The sequence below is a fragment of the Pelobates fuscus genome, chromosome 12 (assembly GCF_036172605.1).
Source record: "Pelobates fuscus isolate aPelFus1 chromosome 12, aPelFus1.pri, whole genome shotgun sequence".
Classification (NCBI taxonomy): Eukaryota; Metazoa; Chordata; class Amphibia; order Anura; family Pelobatidae; genus Pelobates; species Pelobates fuscus.
The window spans coordinates 133685363-133708342 of record NC_086328.1 but is presented as its reverse complement, the minus strand read 5'-3'; the positions used below and the strand labels follow the sequence as shown (position 1 = coordinate 133708342).

The 22980-nt window shown below is 40.2% G+C and overlaps 1 protein-coding gene across 2 annotated transcripts in view; it reads left to right on the top strand.

The window, feature by feature from the left end:
• ANO3 (anoctamin 3) overlaps window positions 1–3039 on the top strand; it is a 349289-nt gene extending 346250 nt beyond the window's left edge. For both annotated transcript variants that reach the window (XM_063438288.1, XM_063438287.1), the window contains 2 exons: window positions 68–173; window positions 1758–3039. In XM_063438288.1, the coding sequence (XP_063294358.1) occupies window positions 68–173; window positions 1758–1940 (289 nt within the window). In that variant the 3' untranslated portion in view covers window positions 1941–3039. The remainder of the gene's footprint in view (window positions 1–67; window positions 174–1757) is intronic.
• Window positions 3040–22980: the final 19941 nt, after the last annotated feature.

Here is a 22980-nt window from a genome sequence, read left to right as displayed (position 1 = left end):
TCTTACATCGATGTGGTATCCAGCCATAGTTTACCTGTATACTAACTTTCTGTTCTTTTACTCATAGATACAGAGACTACAGAGCACCACCATGGAGTGCTAATCCATATGAATTTACCTTGCAGTTCTGGCATGTTCTTGCTGCACGTTTAGCTTTCATTATAGTTTTTGAGGTTTGTATTATAAGGATTGAATGTTTACAAGAGCATGTATCAGATATATACCTGGTATAATGGATGGCAGCATAGACATGTTTAGAAATAGGCCCCACGGTTAGACTTGATCAGCCATGTCAATTCACTCAGGCTGAACAAGTCCAACAGAGTAATACAAATAAATATAAGGAGAAATCTTTGACCGTTCATATATTTTCTATTCAGGTTTCTATGAAGTGTATTGGATTCAATCCGGAGCACTGGGAGTGTTCATGTATTTCGATAAATATGTATTTCCAAAGAATATAAAAAATGGTTCTGTAAATGTAAAATTAGGAAGAGCTAAAGAAAGTCATACAAATTATTAACCAAGGTTAACAAGTTTTTTTGAGATTCCATGTGTTTAGGGCAAACACCCGTACATACTGTATACTGTTTTTTAAAGGATAGGCAGGGCTTTCTTCTGATTATTTATATTTATAATAATAAAAAGATGACACCATGTAGTTTTGATTGTTAAAATGTCCAATATACCTTAAATGTATTAAATTTGTTGGAAGTTATTGGATGAATAGTTGAAGAAGGGAATTGCAGCTTTAAAGCTAACCCTTTGCACAAATAGATCTGTTATGACTATAACATATATTATTATATAGGAACACAGTTATTTTATCTAATTTAAGATGTTTTGAGGAAGAAGTTACCACCTTACCGTCAGAGATTACATCATTTAGCAGTGGTTTAACCCTGATATTTTTGCTTGAGCACCTGATACCATTACCTCCCCACCCCCCCAGCCTTCTTCCATTTCTGCCACCAAGCAGCTGGCGATCTGCTGAGAGTAACATTAATTAATTAAATGATGACATTTGATGCTATTTCTTACTTATTTAACCCTATTTTATGCAAATCCTTACCCTAACTAACCCCACTGATTGCTGTGTGAGTTTAGTTGTTCGGTAATGCAAGTGATTACTGTGATTAGCAACCATGGTTATCATGCAGTCTGTGATCTAATCTGTCAGCTGACTCGCTAGTCAATAGCCCTGTAGAGGCTGATCTCATCATGTACCAGCACAGATACTGCTTGCTACCCTCTAACATGGGCTGACAGACATTGGAACACTTAGAGAGCTTGTCACAAAGATCCAATGCTTTGGCAGTCCCTGAGCACCTATTGGTGGATGTCTCAAGACTGAGTAATCCAGAAATAGCTTGCTACAAGTTGTGATCAGCATGTACCGGGTGTTCTTGCAGCCCCTAAAGCTGCCCTAATGTACAGGTCTTCTGATTGCATTGGCACGGTGGCAACTTGGTTAGAAGCCTTAGACAGTCCCAGGGGGATATTCATGGACTTCTCCACTTGTGAGAAGTTCAGAAAAAGCCAAGTCTCACTGCTATGTGCTAGACCTTCTATCCAACGGGCCTCTTAAATAATGACTTGCATTGTACATTGATGGACACAAAAAGCATAATAAACTATTATTATAGGGGGTTTAACACATTCACAGGAGGGAGAGCGAGAGAGTAAGAGAGATGAATAGTTGATGTAAAAGGGTCGTAAAATTATGTGTATAAAATAGATTTTTTTTTTTTTTTTAGCACCTTGTATTTGGAATCAAGTCATTTATTGCTTACTTGATCCCCGATATGCCAAAAGATTTATGTGACCGAATGAGACGAGAAAAGTACCTGGTCCAGGAAATGATGTATGAAGCCGAACTGGAACACTTACAACGAGAAAGAAAAAAGAATGGGAAGCACCTTAACCACGAATGGCCTTAGTTGCACAAAATTTCCCCCCTGCACAAAGAATCTGTTACATAGGGAGCATATATAGACACAAGAGATGGACATACTTTATATGATACACAGAAGGTGTGCAATTAAATGTGTGATTGTATGTGCCTGAATTAATTGTGGTGACTGTATGTGTACTGAGAGATCAGAGATGCATGTAGAGATCATGACTGGACTCTTTTAGCAGTACTGTACTTACAATGGGAACGTTCAGCCATGTGTGTGTCTATGTCAGCATGTATGTGAGTGCCTTTGTTGATGCCTGTATGTATGTTTATGATGCTGCATGTCTGTATGTGTATATACAGGTGTCTGTGTGTGTTAATAATTTGTATGGTGTGTGTTATATATGCCGGCAAATAAGCGTGTGTATGTTTTATAAGCGAATGTGCATATCTGTGTATTGGATGAGTTTGTGTGTGTGTGTGTGTGTGTGCGTGTGTGTGTGTGTGTGATTGCCTTGTAAGGTTGGGTGTAGCATTACAAATGAAACAAAAATAGATAAACTGGAACAAATATGCAGAATACTGAAGACACTTGTATTGCTATGACCCATCTAACAAATTACAAATCCAGAACTAACCCAGGAAAGAACAACACATTGATCCGATTACCAATGTCAAGTCGCTGCGTGAAATTTGAGAAGAACCGACACTTTCTCCCAATGACAGTTTTATATGTGATACTTCCATTTATAAAGAAGGACTGGTGGAAAACGATGTAACACCCAGGAATATGGAAACAGTAATTCATATCAATCAAGCAGCCAATAGGAACTTGTTTCACTTCGGAGTCTGTGTGAAGTATTTTTTGATGTATTGTTGCCTACAATATTTAACCAAACAACTTGTACATAAAGTCAGACAATTGTTTTTCAAAGCTTTTAACCATGACAAAACGGGTTGACACATTGAGTTCCCCTCACCCATGGCACTTTATAGGTTAATGTCTCCTTAAAAAAAGAGTTTTCAAACAGAAACAACCTTTTTCAAGAGGAAAACCACTGTTGGAATATTATTAACTATGCAGAATAATTCAGTTATTCAATCACTTAAATGGAACCTCTGGCTAAAACACAAGTTCAAAAAAAGAATTCCAGTGAATGCCTTTTTATGTGTTTTTAAGTATATGAAGGTGAAACTAGGAAATCAGATACAATTCAACCATTACTTTATTTGTAGATTTGTTTATATCATTATGAGTGGAGGATAAAAGGTCACATGGTGTCACAATCAATTACACAATCCACTTTTTTATACTGTGCTTCCTTTTAGAATCTCCTTTGGGGAATAGACTGATGATTGATGTCCTAATGCGGCATGTGAGGATGTCCAGTGTCAGTTAGGCATCTAAAGTTACCTAACCGCCAGGAAGTGCCTCTAGTGGACGTCTGATTGACAGCCACTAGAGGCAGTCTTAGCTGTGCAAGGTAATTATTACAGTATCTCAGAATCTGCAATAATTACCATTGCAGGGATATGGGGACAGGGTCACTACACCTAGACTACTTCAATGAGCAGAAGTGGGTTAAGTGCCTATAGTGTCCCTTTGAAGACCTCTTTAGGCACTGGTTTAGTATAAGGCAATCCATTGCAAATTTACCCCACACTGAACCAATACATTACAAATGTCAGCAGCAATGCCCCACGACAATGGACATTGTGACCTAAAATTCATAAGGCATTTGTGACCCCTCTGCTTCATAATGAATCATTTTTAAAATCATGCAAAATAACTTTGCTTTTATAATTTACAGTAACTTTTGTTTGTTTTTTCGACCTATTGACCATGGTTTAAATGGTAGATCTACCTAATTATTGTCCAAGTCAAGAAAAAAAAATATCCACATTTCAAAACAATTCCAGGTCAACAACGTAGATGAATTGAAACCAAGCAGTCATAGTAAATATAGGTGTTGCATAGTACTCTCTTGTTTCTTGGTTGTCATATGTGCCTAAGGCAAGGACCCAAGGATTATACACCCTAATCTATGAATGCGTACGTATGCTGGATTATACATGCATTGTTAGACAGTTAATTATTCTCAATAATCCACCTATTTTTAGTCCACGTCTTGAATATTATTTTCATCATTATCCCCCAAAAACATTTGTTTGTATTGACATAATTAAATTATATTTTTTTAAGAGCTGGAATATAAAACCAGACTTGAATAATCTCACATCATTGAAATCAATTGGTAGCTTACATGGAATGTTATATAAAATTATTCACAAAAATATATATTTTTAAATGTTACAGGAACACAATGAGAATTATTAAGGCTTACTTGGGTCTGCATTGTGGAATGAGCAGGTAAAATCTATTTAAGTGGATATTGCTGAATTAAATAATATATTACAATCGGAAACATTAGCACTTGTTGGCAATATATAATAAATGCATAAAAAAATGAATAAACAAGTAGACTTCAAGCATTTCTTAAATAAGAAACTTCTATTTTAGCCATGGTTCCCCTTTAAGATGAAACTATCGTTGTTTTGAGCAGAAAGCTAAAGTTGAAGACCAAAAAAAATAAAAACTTATAAAGGAGTGTATAAAGAAATATTCCTTGAACATATGTCATTTCTACTGCATACGTCATGCTAGTATCTGAATGTAGCTAGGATAAATTGTACATTTTATACGTTTATGAAATATATGCATACAATTTCAGAAAAAAATATGTATTTTTATGCTTCAGTATAGCATGCAGCGTTTTTTTATAAGCAGTATATTTTTGATTTGTCTGTTAATGTACAGTCTTTAAATGCGAACATTTGAACCCAAAATTATTTATGCAAGCAACCTTTTATATAAAAAAAATAATACAAAACTTACCTACACGACATATACAATACATACATAAATGATGTAAAGATATGTATCAATAGATATATATGCTTTACACCGATGAACAATGAATTGCAGGAATATCTAAGTTCCACCAAGTATTAATGAGCCATATATAGCATGTTCATTACGATGTAATAACTAATTCTTCCTGTAGCATGCCACTTTTTGTTCACGGCTGTGCAATGCCACTTTACGTACTAATGTATGCCTTCATTTATAGGTTTCTCTCTCTTTGTATATGTAACTTGTCCCTTACTAATTAATACTATGCTTTTATCTGCATACTGCAGGTTATTTGAACGGCAACATCAATTACAATGAACCCAATAACTAACACTTAACTAACAATTATTAAAATAAAATACACTTTAAAAGGATTTTGAAAATGTCATCCTGCAGTTAATTTACATGTTAACATTGAATTTATAGTAAATAATCACAGGACCTTTTACACACCTGTCTCATACAAGAATAAAACTGTTTTGTGTAGAATATATTCTTTTTTTTTTTCTAATTCTCTTATTTTTGCATTAAATTTAGGGGAGGGGGGTCAGCTAATATCCCACTGTTTAGTGAAATAACATCTCAATACAACAGGGGAAGATATGGCTTTTTAGCTAAAAAAAAATAATAACCTTAACATTGGTTTCCAAGAGGTTGTTCCTATCAGTGTTTCTGTTGTGAGAGACATTCATTGTCAGATGGAATTGGTAAATGAGAATCTGGTTAGAATTTGTGCTATTGATCACATATGACATTAAATGTCCTTCACATCTTGAACAGAGATGGACAGCCATGATCAGACGAACTTGCATGCTTCATATTGACGCACAGAGCTTCCAGGAAGTGGAGCTGTCATGTATGTTACATGTACCACACTCAGGGTCAGTGCAATATTTTCATTTTACCTCCCCAAAACGCTTTTTCATCTAATAGACCTCTAACCCCCCCTCATTGTCTCTTATCCCCTTTTGAATATCTTACTCCCCTTTTGTGTATCTTACCCGCCTTTTGCGCTCCTTAACCCCTTTATTGTGTCTCTTACACCCTCTTGTTTTTTACCCCATTCTCTATTAACACTCTGTGTCTAATACGCCCCTTTATGTGTCTCGAACCCCCTTGTGTGTTACTCACCCATTGTGTCTCTAAACCCCATTGTGTGTTACTCACCCATTGTGTCTCTAAACCCCATTGTGTGTTACTCACCCATTGTGTCTCTAAACCCCATTATGTGTTACTCACCCATTGTGTCTCTAAACCCCATTGTGTGTTACTCACCCATTGTGTGTCTAAACCCCATTATGTGTTACTCACCCATTGTGTCTCTAAACCCCATTGTGTGTTACTCACCCATTGTGTGTCTAAACCCCATTATGTGTTACTCACCCATTGTGTCTCTAAACCCCATTATGTGTTACTCACCCATTGTGTCTCTAAACCCCATTATGTGTTACTCACCCATTGTGTCTCTAAACCCCATTTTGTGTTACTCACCCATTGTGTCTCTAAACCCCATTATGTGTTACTCACCCATTGTGTCTCTAAACCCCATTATGTGTTACTCACCCATTGTGTCTCTAAACCCCATTGTGTGTTACTCACGCATTGTGTCTCTAAACCCCATTGTGTGTTACTCACCCATTGTGTCTCTAAACCCCATTGTGTGTTACTCACCCATTGTGTCTCTAAACCCCATTGTGTGTTACTCACCCATTGTGTCTCTAAACCCCTTTGTGTTTTACTCTACCTTCTTTGCCTCTTTCTCCTACTTTGTGTCTATTACCTCCCCTTTGTCTTACTCCCCCTTTGTGTATATCACCTTGTGTACTATTCCCTTTCTTATCTTTTACCTCTGTTGTAGCGTGTCCTTGTGCACTGTGGCAGAGGATCTTCTTTATCCTCTACCAGGTCTGACAAGACACAGCTTGCTCATTCCCCACCAGCTCAAATCACAGCAAGCAGCTCCCTATCAGATTGAGACACAGGTGGATACAAGGCCATGCTACACAATACTCTGTACACCCACTCCTGCCTGTCACCCAGACATTGTGCAGCCTTATGGTAGCACTGGTCCTGGAAGCACTGTGATATAATGTTGGCTTTTATATAAGAAACAATAAGGCATTTGAATATTTATGAGAAATTGGATTTTTAAACAGAAATGTTTTCCAGGTTGGATACCCAGCATGATCAAATTGCCCGTTTTCTTTTCAAATACCATTGGGTTTAGTAAGATTTAGTTTCATTCTGTATCCTGACCCCATTCATTATTTACTTTTATGTGTCATTTAATCCCTTTTACAGTCTTTTACTTCTTTTTATTATTATTATTAGATTAGGACACGTCTCTTTCTTAGACAACACATCTCTGTGTCTTGCTAATTTTTATAAAAATGGCGGTTAACCCTTTTAATGCCAGAAGAAAGAAAGCACAAGGCGCATAAGCTCTCTCCCAAGTGTAACAAATGCTCACCTTGATTGAGTTTATTTTTTTATTGTGATGTGATATTGGTTGTTTAAAATATAAAAATAACACCACATTACAAAGGAACCCTATAGTGTTAGGAATCAAAACACGTATTGTGGCCCCCTACCTTTGTTGGCGTGTGTGTCCCATTAGGGGTTTAAAAGGTAACCTTACCTTACATCTGCCAAGACTGATAATCTCCCCACAGGGACAAAAACACTGCATTGCACCAAGAGTTACTCTGTTACAGCTGTGAAAGCAGCCCTAGTGGCTGTCTTACTGACTGGTGTGCGAAATGTGTACAGGTGTGCAAAACAGCAATACTTCAATTTTCAGGATAAATAGCCAGGGACATGGTACTGAAGTGAAGTGATCTGGGTGTCTATACAGTCCCTTTAAAACCAGCTTATACATTATATTTTGCTATATCATAACCAGCTACTAGGCATTATGCTTAAACCAGGACAGTCACTTTAGAGTTTTTTAAATTAATCCATCGTTATTCCTTTACTATTAAAAAAATATTTTATTCTATACATGAGACAAAGCAGAGACTAGCATTTCTTATCTCTATCTTTGGCAATCTCCGATGAGTGGAGTCTAAGCAAGATTCCATTTCAGTTGCCAAAGGAATTAATTCATAATCCATTGAATCCAGTGGAAAATATCCAACAAGAGGGCACACTGCAAATAAAGGCAAGTGGTGACCGTAGAGTATTATCATTAAGATACAAGGTGCAAAAGGAAAGGAAAGCTGGAAGAATATAGAAACTACAGTGCTGCGTTAAATTTTCTTTGCCATATGCCAAACTTGAAATTCTAAGTATAAATTATTATTATTGTGCTTTCCAAAGAAACTACTCACTTTTTTTTAGTAAACTAATAAATGTGTTTGAAGTGGAAGACGTGACATTTTCCTAGATAGTTTTTTAAACTTCCAATAGAGGTGGAGAAGGTGAGAAAAGATTGGGTATCACTTTTCAGCCCTTGCTGAGCTGGTCTCCATGATGCTGTTCTGCCTCTTTGCTTGAGATCATCAATGTTTCCCTATAGGGAAATATTTGGAGGCTAATGTGCATGCACTCGAAAACACACCTAACGCACCAATGAAATTGTCTCTAAGAGACCATCTGATTGAATAACTCGGTTATTGGTCAGAAGGATCTCTCGTGGCTACCAGGATTGTTAACCCTGCAATGTAAACATTGCTGTTTCTACTATCTTCCATTGAGATGAAGAGGTGTGAGTGGCTATAAGAGCCCTTAAAAAGTATTTTCATAACTCTTTTATCACATGAAGCAACCAGCCAAGCTCCGGTAGTTTATTGAATGCCCAGATATTTATTATCCATACCCTGTGTCTTCCAGTTGATCAAGAATCTCAACTATTCTAAACCAAAAATGATCCAAACTATATACAACCAACATCTAACCACATCCAATCCCTAAATAAGGTGTAAAATGGATTAGCTGTCAAAGCTGAATATCTACCAAACAAATTATATTTTATTATAAAATTACAATCACCGGTCGACTCGATACACTTGAAATTGCCGTTGACATTTTGAGGAAGGCTTGGGAAAATTAGATTTTTTTCCTTTACATTTATTGTGTTAGCTTGGAAATCATCAGCCTCTCTCTTTACCATTCACACATCTTGAGATTCAATTATTCCCTGTATATTAAATATTTAAGCTTTTATTTAAGATGTACATCAATAAACCCAATAAAATGCCCACCGTTGCATGCAGATGAAACAATGATGTGCTCTGTTGGGAAATAAAAAAACACAATCTATAGAGGTAATTATTTTATACCAAAAGTATGTGCATGTTTTCATTTATTGTATGTGTTTGTTTAAATAAGATTATATTCCTTTATAGCGTGTGCCCTGTTTTGTGTATGCAGCTTGCCATTTTGAATATATACCTCTGACACTGAATGGATATCATTATGCAAAAACAAAATCTCATTTTTTTTCTGCTATATAATTAGTACTATTTAATTTTCCAGATTTATACAATTAAGGGTCTAACACATTGGTTTTGCGATCAGATTAATTACTCAATGCTTCCATGGAAACAGGTTTAGGGGTATTTTTTAAACACTTGAGAATGTACTGTAATAATATAGAAATCAGTGTATAAATATAGATTAATACTCTCTATATAATTCAAGCAACATAGCAAAATGTTAAAGTCCAAGCACTACACTAGATGTCGAATACTGTTCCATTCATATTTCTTTGGATTTTAGTAAATATAGAAAATTCGGAGTATTTACAACTTACAATCTAAAATATACACCAATCAAATGGATGTATAAATCTAGTCTGTAGTCTGCCTTTCATAAGAGAAAATATTATTATCATTTTGTTGTTTTCTCTGTTCTTAAACTAATCTCATTTTATCAACAATTTTGGTTGGGTAAGCACATACTCCGAACCTAGTAGCACTTCAATGAGCATGTCACGGGAAATGAAAGGTTACCTTTAAATAGTGAGTTGTAGAGACTTAAGTTGCAATATTTAAAGCACAATAGTCAAGTAGGAATAATTTATATGTTTGAAACTCTTTAGACTGCAACTAATATGGCTGCAATTTGCAGCTCATTTGCCATCTCAGCATATCTCACTGAGTAATAAATAAAATGTACGAGTTAGCAAAAAACTTTTAATTTTCATTGGGCACTGAATTCACCTTAACTAAAAACAAAACTTTGTTAAATATCTGTGTGTCCTGCGTACAATGTATTTTGTCTAAATGTAATTATCCTTTGCATGGTCAAAGCACTAAATCCACATATCATGAAGCCATTTCAATTTTGTGTTGAGGCAATGTTTTCAATGTTTATAATTAAGGCTAATAGGCATTTTTCCATGTGTATGTCTCTTTAAATATGCAAATACTGGATTTGTGTTTCTTGCCGAACTCTCACCAGGTCACAATTTGTTTCCCAACGACTGTTCCGTGTTCATTTGTCTTTGGTTAATGGATATGTATTTTATCATGTCATGAATTCGTTGGCCTATATTTTCTAATAAAATAAAATCAGGGGCTTTAAAAAGTATCTGCCATATGTTTCTTTAAATGTCTACTATCTATTAATGTGTATTCTTTGTACATCAATATTGCATATGTTAATTTAAAAATGTAAATAAATAAGAATAATAAGGCTCTTGGAAAAGGTCAAATGCATGTGTTTTGGCACCCAAGTAAGTTAAAACAGTTTGACTTCTCACTGTTGAATAGAACCAGGATACTGTAGTGGTTATGGTGATTGGAGTGTTCATTTAAATCATTTCCTATATATTTTGTTTGCTTCCTTCTATTGGATAAGAAACAAATATATACTCAGAGTGTTAAATAAGATATAATATATGAACTTTGTCAAACCTGATTCACTATTTAGTTCAGAGAATTTCCAATTAAGAGCCAACTATTTTAATTCCTTCTTGATAATTGGAGTGCAAGGTGCAGTCAAGTGCCTCTCATAGAGAAGAATTTGATTGGACCATTGAACAGGCTCACAGCATAAATACCAGAGCGTATAAAAAGGCAGTGATGGTATGTCTGCCACCAGCAGACTGTGCACATTGACGACAGAAGTATATTTTACACAGAATTTACAATGGACAGCCTGGAACAGAGTTCTGGACTGCCTAAGCCACGTGTGCTTTAGGGGGTGCAAACAGCACCCTGCATACAAGTGCAAATATCTCGGTATGTGGAGCATTTTTAACAGAAACGTTTACACATACTGGCTCCTACCACCATGACCACTAAAAACATAAGTAGTCATGGTGGTTGGAGTAACCATTTAATCTATTTTCAGTTTATTAGTTCGTGCCTCCCAGCAGAATTACCATGATTAAGTGCTGGCGTATGCAATATTTTCTTTTTTTATTCTATTAGTATAGCTAGTTTGGCTATAATAAGAGACCTGTCATCACTCTACCCCGCAGGCTGAACAAATCACACATACTTTTATAAATACGTCAAGATACAACCTCTACGTCAAGAAATATTGTGGATGCACAACATTCCTCTACTGATCAACTTTAATTGTAGTTAGTGAGCGAACAAAACCCGTGACGAAGGAAATTTTATTTGTGACAGCACACACCCTAAAAAATATTTAGAAGAGAGATGATGTAGGTTATAGATTCCTTTGTTCTAACAACCTCATTTAAATTTTCTAGGTCAAATATCAAAGCAGTAGTAACACCAGGATTCAAACGCATATGCTAAATTAACTAGTTCAATATGTCAAAACCAAAATAAACACCTTAATATATGCAGATACTGTCCAATTGTTTTCAAAACAGGTACACAGCATTTATTCTACAGATATACTGTAGCAGTGTGATTTGTAGCTTTGAAGTTATGGTCATGGAAAGGCTAGCAAGGCGGTCAGAAGGCAATTACTCTCCAGGCCACTAGCATACATGGTTTGACAAACTGATTTCTCTCCAGACCTGAACTGGTCCACCGAGATTATTCCCAGTGGACTGCTTGGAACACACAGGTTGCCAGACTATAATGAGTATGTATGATGCGGAGGAGCTTGAGACTTACTGCAGGGCAAGATGAGTCAGTGCTTAAAATATGAATTACCCATATAGGTCATCACTGCAGCAATAGGGTTGCCAGAAACCGAGTGAATACTTCCTCATTCTAAACAGGTTATACTGATGAAGGATGCCAAGATAATAATTACAGCGCTGTATTCTTCCCAAGGCAAACAAGGCCTTGGGGTGGCACTATCCAGTGGGGAGTCAAAAAAATGCTTCCCCCAAATTCCTGCTCAGATGCTTCCCCTCTGTCATTAGAGGCCCAAGAGCTGGCCTCCAGGCCACCTTAGCCACCCCTCACACCCCCTTCCCCCTAAGCCCAGCGGTGGCGTGGTAGTGGAGGCGGCGAGTGGAATGTTATCTTCTTCCTCTGCTCCCTTGCGTGTCCTGCTGTGATTCTAGGACTTGGAATATGATGTCTTACTGGCCCAGGCATCACTAAAGGCGTTTGAGGGAGCAAAGCTAGAAGATTACAGCTCCCTCGCCACCTCGATTATGCACATGGCCACCCAGCGGTCACAGCAGCCACCCTGGACCACAGGTAAATTATTCACACTTGACTCCACAGACAGGATCCACACTGGACCCCAGAGAAAGGATCCACACTGGACCCCAGGGACAAGATCCACACTGGACCCCAGGGACAGGATCCATACTGGACCCCAGGGGCAAGATCCACACTGGACCCCAGGGGCAGGATCCACACTGGACCCCAGGGGCAGGATCCACACTGGACCCCAGGGGCAGGATCCACACTGGACCCCAGGGACAGGATCCACACTGGATTCCAGGGACAGGATCCACACTGGACCCCAGGGACAAGATCCACACTGGACCCCAGGGACAGGATCCTCTCCCAAAGGTTGGTAGGCTCGGTGGACATAAATCATAATTTTTTTTTATATATAATGTGTGAATGTTTGAGAGAATGTGTGTGTGTCTGTCTGTCAGTGAGTGTGTGTCTGTCAGTGAATGTGTGTGTGTGTGTGTGTGTCTGTGAGTTTTTATCAAATCAGTAAGAGTCTTTGTCAGCTGCATGTGTGTGACTGTCAGTGTGTGTCTGTCAGTGAGTGTGTGTGTGTATGTCAATGTGCCTGTCAGTGAGTGCATTTGTTTATCAGTGTGTGTTTGTGTGTGTGTCTGCTGGGGGAGGGGGGGGGGGAGGCAGGGTTATTTGACTAGGGAGGTGCCCAAATGTAATCATGCCTATGGCAGCACAAAACCCAAAGACACCACTGAATATTATGTCACAACCTAGAAACTCCAACAGTCTTATATCGCATACACCAACTGAGTACATTGCATTAGAGAACAGTATATTCCTTTCAAGTTATCATGAGTTGAAACAAAGTTGTTTTATTTCAAACTCCATAATAAGGTAAAACGTGGTCATTTATGCTGAATTATTCTTGTATTCTTTTTTTATTGTCAGGAATTCAAACATTAGTATAAAGTAAATTAATTTGAAGTAAATTATACTAGTGACTATGTAGATGCTAGTTGTCTGTGTGCATGTGAATTTGGGTGAATATTTGATTGCAGTGTCTGTGTATTTCAAATGCTTTTCATATGGAGTGTGAGCTTTGTGGCGAAACCAGCTTCGCCACTGGGAACTGGAGAGGCCTGGCTGCTAGCCTCCTGCCCGCTGACTATGGCCCCTGGACATATTGCACTTTAAAGACTACATTTGGGCAGGTAATAATTTGTATTGCTGCTGCTGGCCCTTTAAAAGCAGCGAGGGACATATTGGAACTTTTGGGACTACTGTACCTTTAAGACTGTGGAGCGTAGTACAGTAATCCTGCCTCTAATACTTTAATGTCATGTATGTATTGTTGTATGCAGTTAACCTGGGTTATATATATATGTACAGCATTCATCTGATTGTTCGGTAGAATCACTCCATTCATTGTATGGAGGAAACTACCGAACAACCAGACCACCCAGGACTAAGTGTGCCTCCAATTACCATTTGCAACAATGTTGCAAACAGGTAATTGGCAATCCATGTAATGTACTATGTGTCCTCTGGGTGGCCGCCATTCGGGAAACAACCACGTGGCGGCGGCCATCTTTAACTACCGAACAGCGGTGTTTTGCCATCGAGTGTCTGGAACTAAAATCGGACACTTGACTAGGCAAACACCGCTGAGACCTCCATACTTCCAGGAATTCGTATATAAACTACCGAATGACCCGCCGTTCGGTAGAAAGAACCCCACAAACAAGGGAATTCATTCAAACCCTCTCCAGGCTCTATAACACAGGCAATTCGTCTGTTTTCATTCCCTTGTTTGTGACCGACCGCAGGGCCAAAATGCATGGAACTGTTTTCGGATACTTTACCCATGCGGTCGGTCAATACTTTAAAGTCCCATAACTCCTGAACCATTTATCCGAATGGGCTGATTCTTGCATATGTTGTCCCCCTGAATAAGGGCTATCAGGGGATACCTGTTTTGGAGGTGTATCATATGTATTTGGGGTACATCCAGGAATTGGGGAAAAAGGTGTACAGTATAATTGTGTTAAGTGTTAATCTAAGGGGAGGAAATGTGTGGGAGGTACATCCATGTGATTGGTTAATTTCATCCTCCCCCTGGGAGTGTCCTATATGTACTTGTTTGTAATAAAAGCCAGACTGGGTGTCCCAGTCCAGAGTTCTTGCTTAACCCTCAAAGCGATGTGTCGTCTCGGTCTTTGGGGGAATGGGATTGTATGCTGACTGCCAAGAGTGTAAGCCGATGTCTGCTTTTCTTGTTCAGCTGTTCCAGTGTTCGTGTGGTTCCAGTCGGGAGAATGGTGTTTGCAGTAGCTGCCTGTGCATCTGGAAAGGGGATTATCGCCTAAACTGGGTTTTATCCTCTTGTAAGTGAAACGGTCCGTTACAATTGGTGGCAAGCGGCGGGATCGTTCCTACAACCAGAGGGACAGCTACAGACAACACCATTTCTGGATTACAAATTGAGGGCAACGCTAGTATCCGTACAGTGACCCTATCTACAAAGGAACTCAGAAAATGGAGGAGAAGTTGCAGGATAGATTGTACAGTTACGTATGCCTGGGGTCTGGAGTAGTCCCAGAGGAGCACATGTTGATGTACAGAGAGTCTGCCAGAGCCGAATTGTGGGACGAAGCCCTAGAGGAAGTACAGTATTCACGAGGGGATCAGCGCCGCAGCAGAAGGCAGCGAATTCTGGCTAGAATGGCAGAGCGGATGCCCCTCGTGAGAAAACAGACCACAGAAAAGTGGGTGACTAGACTCGAGATTCTAGTATACGCAGAACTGGTGCTCGACGACGCATACCAGGCGCTACAGTGGTACGCGGCTCAGTGTGTCCCCAGGATGGCAGAGTATGAGTTCCCAGAAGGCGGAGATTACACTGGCCCCGGTCTATTTTGGGATAATAGTGGTGACGAGGACTTTGGGGAAGATACCGACTATCGTTTTTGGGACCTGTACGGCATCCGAGAGAACATGCTGGGTCTCTTTGGCGCTATTGACCTCGAGGCAGACCTACGATATTTGGTTAACCAGGAATGGAACCTGGAGGGGGATTACCTGCGACTCATCAATGAGGCCTGGGAAGAGACAACCGGCCCTCCCGCCCAACAGCAACCAGCAGTACCCGAGGTAGCAGAGTTCCTAGACTGGTCCTGTGGGCAACCCCAGGGAGATGAAGGTGTCGTCCTTCCTCCCCAGCGGCAGGCTGAGTTCCAGGGGGCAGAGGTTGTTGTTCCTGCCCCCCAGCAGCAAAGTGATATGCCAAGAAGGCAGTGTGAAGGGAAGGGAGAGGAGAGCAGCGTCCTCCCTCCTCAGCGGCAATGTGTGCCCCAGGGAGCTGATGGTGTCGTCCATCCTCCCCAGCAGCCGTGTGTGTCCAAGGGAGCCGAAGGTGCAGTCCTTCCTCCCCAGCGGCAGGCTGAGTTACAGGGGGCAGAGGTTGTTGTTCCTGCCCCCCAGCAGCAAAGTGAGATGCCAAGACGGCAGTGTGAAGCGAAGGGAGAGGAGAGCAGCGTCCTCCCTCCCCAGCGGCAGTGTGTGCCCCAGGGAGCTGATGGTGTCGTCCATCCTCCCCAGCGGCAGTGTGTCCTGCAGGGAGCAGAGACAGTCAGTCTCGCACCCCAGCAGCCGGACAAGAGAATGAAAGGGGAGACAGCTGGTCCCCCTTTCCACCAGCAGAGAGAGTGGCAGGGAGAGGAGCCTGCTAACCCCCCTCCCCAGCGGCAGTTTACCGTCCAGAGAGAGGAGCTTGTTACACCCTCTCTCCAGCGGCAGCCTAACTCACCCAGGGGAGATGTTAAGCCCCACAACGGTGCAGATGGGACCGTAGTCTCTGCACTTACAGCACAAGGGATAGGGACGGTCGGTCCTGTTCCCCAGCCTCAGTGTGATGAATCCAAAGGGGAGACAGTCGGTCTCCCCCTCCGGCAGTCGAGCTGCGCACCTAAAGGGGAGACAGCCAGTCTCCAGCAACCAGACGCCCACCAGACTACTCCTGTGGTAGTGCTGGCAACAGGACAGAGTACCGCTGGTCTCTGCCCCCTCAGCAACCCACCAAGGCAGCCTACCCGTCTCCCACCCAGCAGTGGTGAAACACCAGAACTTGGACAAAATCCTTCCTCACCCAGATGTAGTAACCGGTTAGTGTGGGTGGGCTGCTCTGTTATTTCTGTTTCGTGGGTGGGTTGCTGGACTAACCAGGGCACTGACCGGCAGAAAGTCAGGTACCCTGTTAGTCTAATTGGCAAAGGGGAGAAATGTGGCGAAACCCGCTTCGCCACTGGGAACTGGAGAGGCCTGGCTGCTAGCCTCCTGCCCGCTGACTATGGCCCCTGGACATATTGCACTTTAAAGACTACATTTGGGCAGGTAATAATTTGTATTGCTGCTGCTGGCCCTTTAAAAGCAGCGAGGGACATATTGGAACTTTTGGGACTACTGTACCTTTAAGACTGTGGAGCGTAGTACAGTAATCCTGCCTCTAATACTTTAATGTCATGTATGTATTGTTGTATGCAGTTAACCTGGGTTATATATATATATGTACAGCATTCATCTGATTGTTCGGTAGAATCACTCCATTCATTGTATGGAGGAAACTACCGAACAACCAGACCACCCAGGACTAAGTGTGCCTCCAATTACCATTTGCAACAATGTTGCAAACAGGTAATTGGCAATCCATGTAATGTACTATGTGTCCTCTGGGTGGCCGCCATTCGGGAAACAACCACGTGGCGGCGGCCATCTTTAACTACCGAACAGCGGTGTTTTGCCATCGAGTGTCTGGAACTAAAATCGGACACTTGACTAGGCAAACACCGCTGAGACCTCCATACTTCCAGGAATTCGTATATAAACTACCGAATGACCCGCCGTTCGGTAGAAAGAACCCCACAAACAAGGGAATTCATTCAAACCCTCTCCAGGCTCTATAACACAGGCAATTCGTCTGTTTTCATTCCCTTGTTTGTGACCGACCGCAGGGCCAAAATGCATGGAACTGTTTTCGGATACTTTACCCATGCGGTCGGTCAATACTTTAAAGTCCCATAACTCCTGAACCATTTATCCGAATGGGCTGATTCTTGCATATGTTGTCCCCCTGAATAAGGGCTATCAGGGGATACCTGTTTTGGAGGTGTATCATATGTATTTGGGGTACATCCAGGAATTGGGGAAAAAGGTGTACAGTATAATTGTGTTAAGTGTTAATCTAAGGGGAGGAAATGTGTGGGAGGTACATCCATGTGATTGGTTAATTTCATCCTCCCCCTGGGAGTGTCCTATATGTACTTGTTTGTAATAAAAGCCAGACTGGGTGTCCCAGTCCAGAGTTCTTGCTTAACCCTCAAAGCGATGTGTCGTCTCGGTCTTTGGGGGAATGGGATTGTATGCTGACTGCCAAGAGTGTAAGCCGATGTCTGCTTTTCTTGTTCAGCTGTTCCAGTATTCGTGTGGTTCCAGTCGGGAGAATGGTGTTTGCAGTAGCTGCCTGTGCATCTGGAAAGGGGATTATCGCCTAAACTGGGTTTTATCCTCTTGTAAGTGAAACGGTCCGTTACAAGCTTGAATTCAGGTGTGTGTGCTTGAAGAGTGTGCATGTGAACACAGAGGTATATTTTTGTGCAGTCTCAATGTATTTGTAAATACAGCAATATATGATACAAACTTATATCAGTGTGGGGGTGTGAACACATCGTTGTAGTAGTGTAAAGTGCATGTGAAAGCCGGGGTATATTTGTCAGGCCATTTGATTGGTGTAGGAGTGAGTGTGCGTGAATACAGGGTTGCATTTGTAAGGCATGTAAATGAATGTATGTGTGACGGTCTGGGAGTACTTTTAAGGATGTCACTGTGTGTGAGTGCATTAGTGTATTTGAGCAAGTGGTATGAGGAGTGTCTGAATGCTGAGGTGGGTTTGTAATGCATGTCAATGTATGTGAACTCCCAGATATATTTTAACCCCCTAAGGACACAACTTCAGAAATAAAAGGGAATCACAATGGAATATTTGCGTCATGTGTCCTTACGGGGTTAATGTACTTCACTTTGTGACTTTTCTTTCATTTCTTTGTGCTCTTCATCTTAACACTTTTCTTCCACCTGTCTCTCCATCCTACCTCCCTACTTGTATGTATCTCAATTTGTCATATTCCCCCCTTTTATTTCTCTATCATGTTCTCCATGTTGCTCTTTCTGCTCCCAGTGTTCTCTCTTTCTATCCCATTACCCTCTCTCTCTTTCTATTCCTTATAAACTAAATGGTTATTGTCAGCTGGGAGGCTGCTGTCTCTCCTATTCACAACAGACTGTTCTCTAATTCCTGTGTAGCTATGTCTCAGTGACTGGTGGGGGCAGAGATATGACGTAAGATTCTAACTACGTCTCTGTCCAAACACACATTCTCACACAACATCCTGCATTATTTCTGGTGCTGAACAATAGAATGCAGCTCTCTACATGAAAATCTATTGTGGACTGTGTGTGATACAGAGATACTGAGTGTAATATAGAGATACTGAGTGTAATATAGGGATACTGTGTGTAATACAGGGATACTGTGTGTAATATAGAGATACTGAGTGTAATACAGGGATACTGAGTAATACAGGGATACTGTGTGTAATATAGAGATACTGAGTGTAATACAGGGATACAGTGTGTAATACAGGGATACAGTGTGTATTACAGAGATATTGAGTGTAATACAGGGATACTGTGTGTAATATAGAGATACTGAGTGTAATATAGAGATATTGTGTGTAATACAGAGATACCGAGTGTAATACAGGGAAACAGTGTGTAATATAGAGCTACTGAGTGTAATACAGGGATACTGAGTGTAATACAGGGATACAGTGTGTAATACAGGGATACAGTGTGTAATACAGAGATACTAAGTGTAATACAGGGATACTGTGTGTAATATAGAGATACTGAGTGTAATACAGGGATACTGTGTGTAATATAGACTTACTGTTTTTTATACAGAGATACTGAGTGTAATACAGGGATACTGTGTGTAATATAGAGATACTGTGTGTAATATAGAGATACTGAGTGCAATACAGGGATACAGTGTGTAATACAGGGATACAGTGTGTAATACAGATATACTGAGTGTAATACAGGGATACTGTGTGTAATATAGAGATACTGAGTGTAATACAGGGATACTGTGTGTAATACAGGGATACTGTGTGTAATACAGGGATACTGAGTGTAATATAGAGATACTGTGTGTAATACAGAGATACTGAGTGTAATACAGGGATACTGTGTGTAATATAGAGATAATGTGTGTAATACAGAGATACTGAGTGTAATACAGGGATACTGTGTGTAATACATGGATACTGTGTATAATATAGAGATACTGAGTGTAATACAGGGATACAGTGTGTAATACAGAGATACTGAGTGTAATACAGAGATTTTGTGTGTGATACAGAGATACTGAGTGTAATATAGAGATACTGTGTGTAATACAGAGATACTGAGTGTAATACAGGGAAACTGTGTGTAATATAGAGCTACTGAGTGTAATACAGGGATACTGTGTGTAATACAGGGATACTGAGTGTAATATAGAGATACTGTGTGTAATACAGAGATACTGAGTGTAATACAGGGATACTGTGTGTAATATAGAGATACTGTGTGTAATACAGGGATACAGCGTGTAATACAGGGATACAGTGTGTAATACAGATATGCTGAGTGTAATACAGGGATACTGTGTGTAATATAGAGATACTGTGTTTAATACAGAGATTCTGAGTGTAATACAGGGATAATGTGTGTAATATAGAGATACTGAGTGTAATACAGGGATACAGCATGTAATACAGGGATACTGTGTGTAATATAGAGATACTGTGTGCAATACGGAGATACTGAGTGTAATACAGGGATACAGTGTGTAATACAGAGATACTGAGTGTAATACAGGGATACTGTGTGTAATACAGGGATACTGTGTGTAATACAGAGATACTGAGTGTAATACAGGGATACAGTGTGTAATACAGGGATATTGTGTGTAATACAGCGATACAGTGTGTAATACAGAGATACTGTGTGTAATACAAGGACTATTGGAGAGGGGCAGTAAATGTAATATAATAGAATTAAGGGAGGAAGACACGGAGAGGGGGGCAGTAAATGTGATATAATAGAATTAATGGAGGAAGACATAGAGAGGGACATTGCACTAAAAGACTGTGTCCACTCCGGGCAACAGCCAGCTGACCCGTGTGAGTCAGGCTGGGGCTGCCGGGAGTGGACAAGGGGGAGATATGTGGCCGGACATCGCCACTAAGTGCCATGTCCCCTGAGTATTCAGAGGTGTTTTTTTTTATATTTTGTGTCTCCAATATGTACTGTGATGGTTTTCCCTTGTGTATGTCTTGCTATTACTGCATTGCAGAACATTTAAAAGTTGACAGTTGACAGTTAACTCCTGGAGCCGTGAATAAAAATTGCCAGTTGACTCCCAGGCTATGTGTCGTGTGGTCCTTGGGAATGGGAATTATGCTGTGTGTCCTGCCTTCTGTATGATGAATCCTGATTACCAGCGGAGAGCCCTTGGACTAACCCCTGCCGCTCCGCTACAAGGCTCCAATTGGCCCACGTCATTCCAGCACCCCCACACACGAACGTTTTGGGGGCGTAGGCATGACGTGGGCCAATCACTGGTGTAACAGTAGTGTACATTAAAAAAAAAAACTAGAAATTTGAATGACCCTTGGGGACCCTTGGTGTTGTACGTGGCTGGGTGGAGGAAGAGACCTTCAATGACATCAGTGAGGACAAGGAACGGACATGGCTAGCTTGGTATCCAACCTTGTGCAAATGGGCAGTTTGCGGTTGTGCAAATGGACTGTTTGCGGTTGTTTGCGGTGCGTTAAACGGGGAGTTTGGTCTGTCACTGTGAAGCGGGCGTAACCCTTACACTACCTGATCGATACAACATCATACCTGATGTTTTAAAGCACGTTATTGCAAACAATTTAGGAATGTTAGGTGATTTCTGCCCTTTATGGATTAAAACCAGACTCTGCATCAACTATGTAATTTTCCATGGGAGTTTTGCCATGGATCCCCCTCCGGCATGCCACAGTCCAGGTGTTAGTCCCCTTGAAACAACTTTTCCATCACTATTGTGGCCAGAAAGAGTCCCTGTGGGTTTTAAAATTCGCCTGCCTATTGAAGTCTATTGCGGTTCGCCGGGTTCGCCCGTTCGCGAACATTTGCGGAAATTCGCATTCGCCGTTCACGAACCATAAATTTTATGTTCGCGACATCACTACACACCTACAGTCATGTCCCTGCCCTCAACTAGGTCATTCATTAGAACATGAAATATTCTAGAAACGTCACCTAAAAAAGGTCACAAATTCATCCTGCCAGCTATTAAATATATTTACCCAAGCAATATATCAGCCAGTTTCTGCATCCTAGTTTGTAATTGAATGATAGTTAGCAAGCAATACAAGATTGCCACCTAGCTGTCACTATTATGTAGTGCACATACACAATGCATTCCTATATATGCGTATTATGTAAATAATAAATCAAATAGTAAATCAATGCGGAACTCGTGTGTAATTGATTACCAGGGACTGCACCCATACCTCGCACACACAAAACTGAGAACTGAGTGCATATTGGACAGTGTGTAGTTGAGAGGATTATAGACTGTGTTAGAAAATACTAAGAAATGTTAATTATTAACAACTCTTTTTTCCTGTCTGTAACCTCATTAATTGATCGTTCAGACAAAATTTTTATTTATGTTTCCATTAAATAATGAGCTGTCTAGGAATACCAAAAATAAAAATAAGTGTAAACATTTCTTTCCATCACGCCCAAAATACTCAGAATCTCGGAGTGATTTTTTTCTGCAAACTGCTTGGCAGTGAAGGGGTTAAAGCCTGTAGAGGCTGGTAAAGTTTTAAGATGGTGGGTCGAGTAGAATTAAAGAGTCTTGTTGCAAAGATGGCCTAACGTGGTATATAATTTAGAATTTTGCCAATCAAATACTAACAGCCACATTATTAAATAATACATGTACCTGCAAGTACAGAATACTACATTATTGTACCCTATCGTATCAATGCAATGTTTTGTGGACCCAGGAGATACTTGAAAACGAGAGAAATCTCAATGTATCCTTCCTGGTAAAATATTTTATAATAATAATATGAAACTGATACAAAATTTGTTATTTTTAGTATTTATGAAAGAGATTGAATGTGACTGAATTTGCTATAACAAATTTGGCAATCAATGAATAGACTCAGTGTGATTGATATAAACCAATACGGTCAGTATTTGCCTAGTGCTTGCACATCACCAAATTCATTGGGTGACTTTTGGTCTTGCCCTATATACTTGCAGGTGGGTATAAAGACAATCTGGAAGTTGTTGGTTATTTTGGATTTTCAATATTTTATTTTTTAATTCAGAGGGTTTGTATTTTTTACATCATATCACATATAAGATGAAAGGAAGAGAACCAAAACTGATACACACTATACAGCTCATTTGTATATATAATAGCTATATATGAATCCATACACCGTATTGTTAAGGTATAACTAGTCGAGTATTCAGTATCA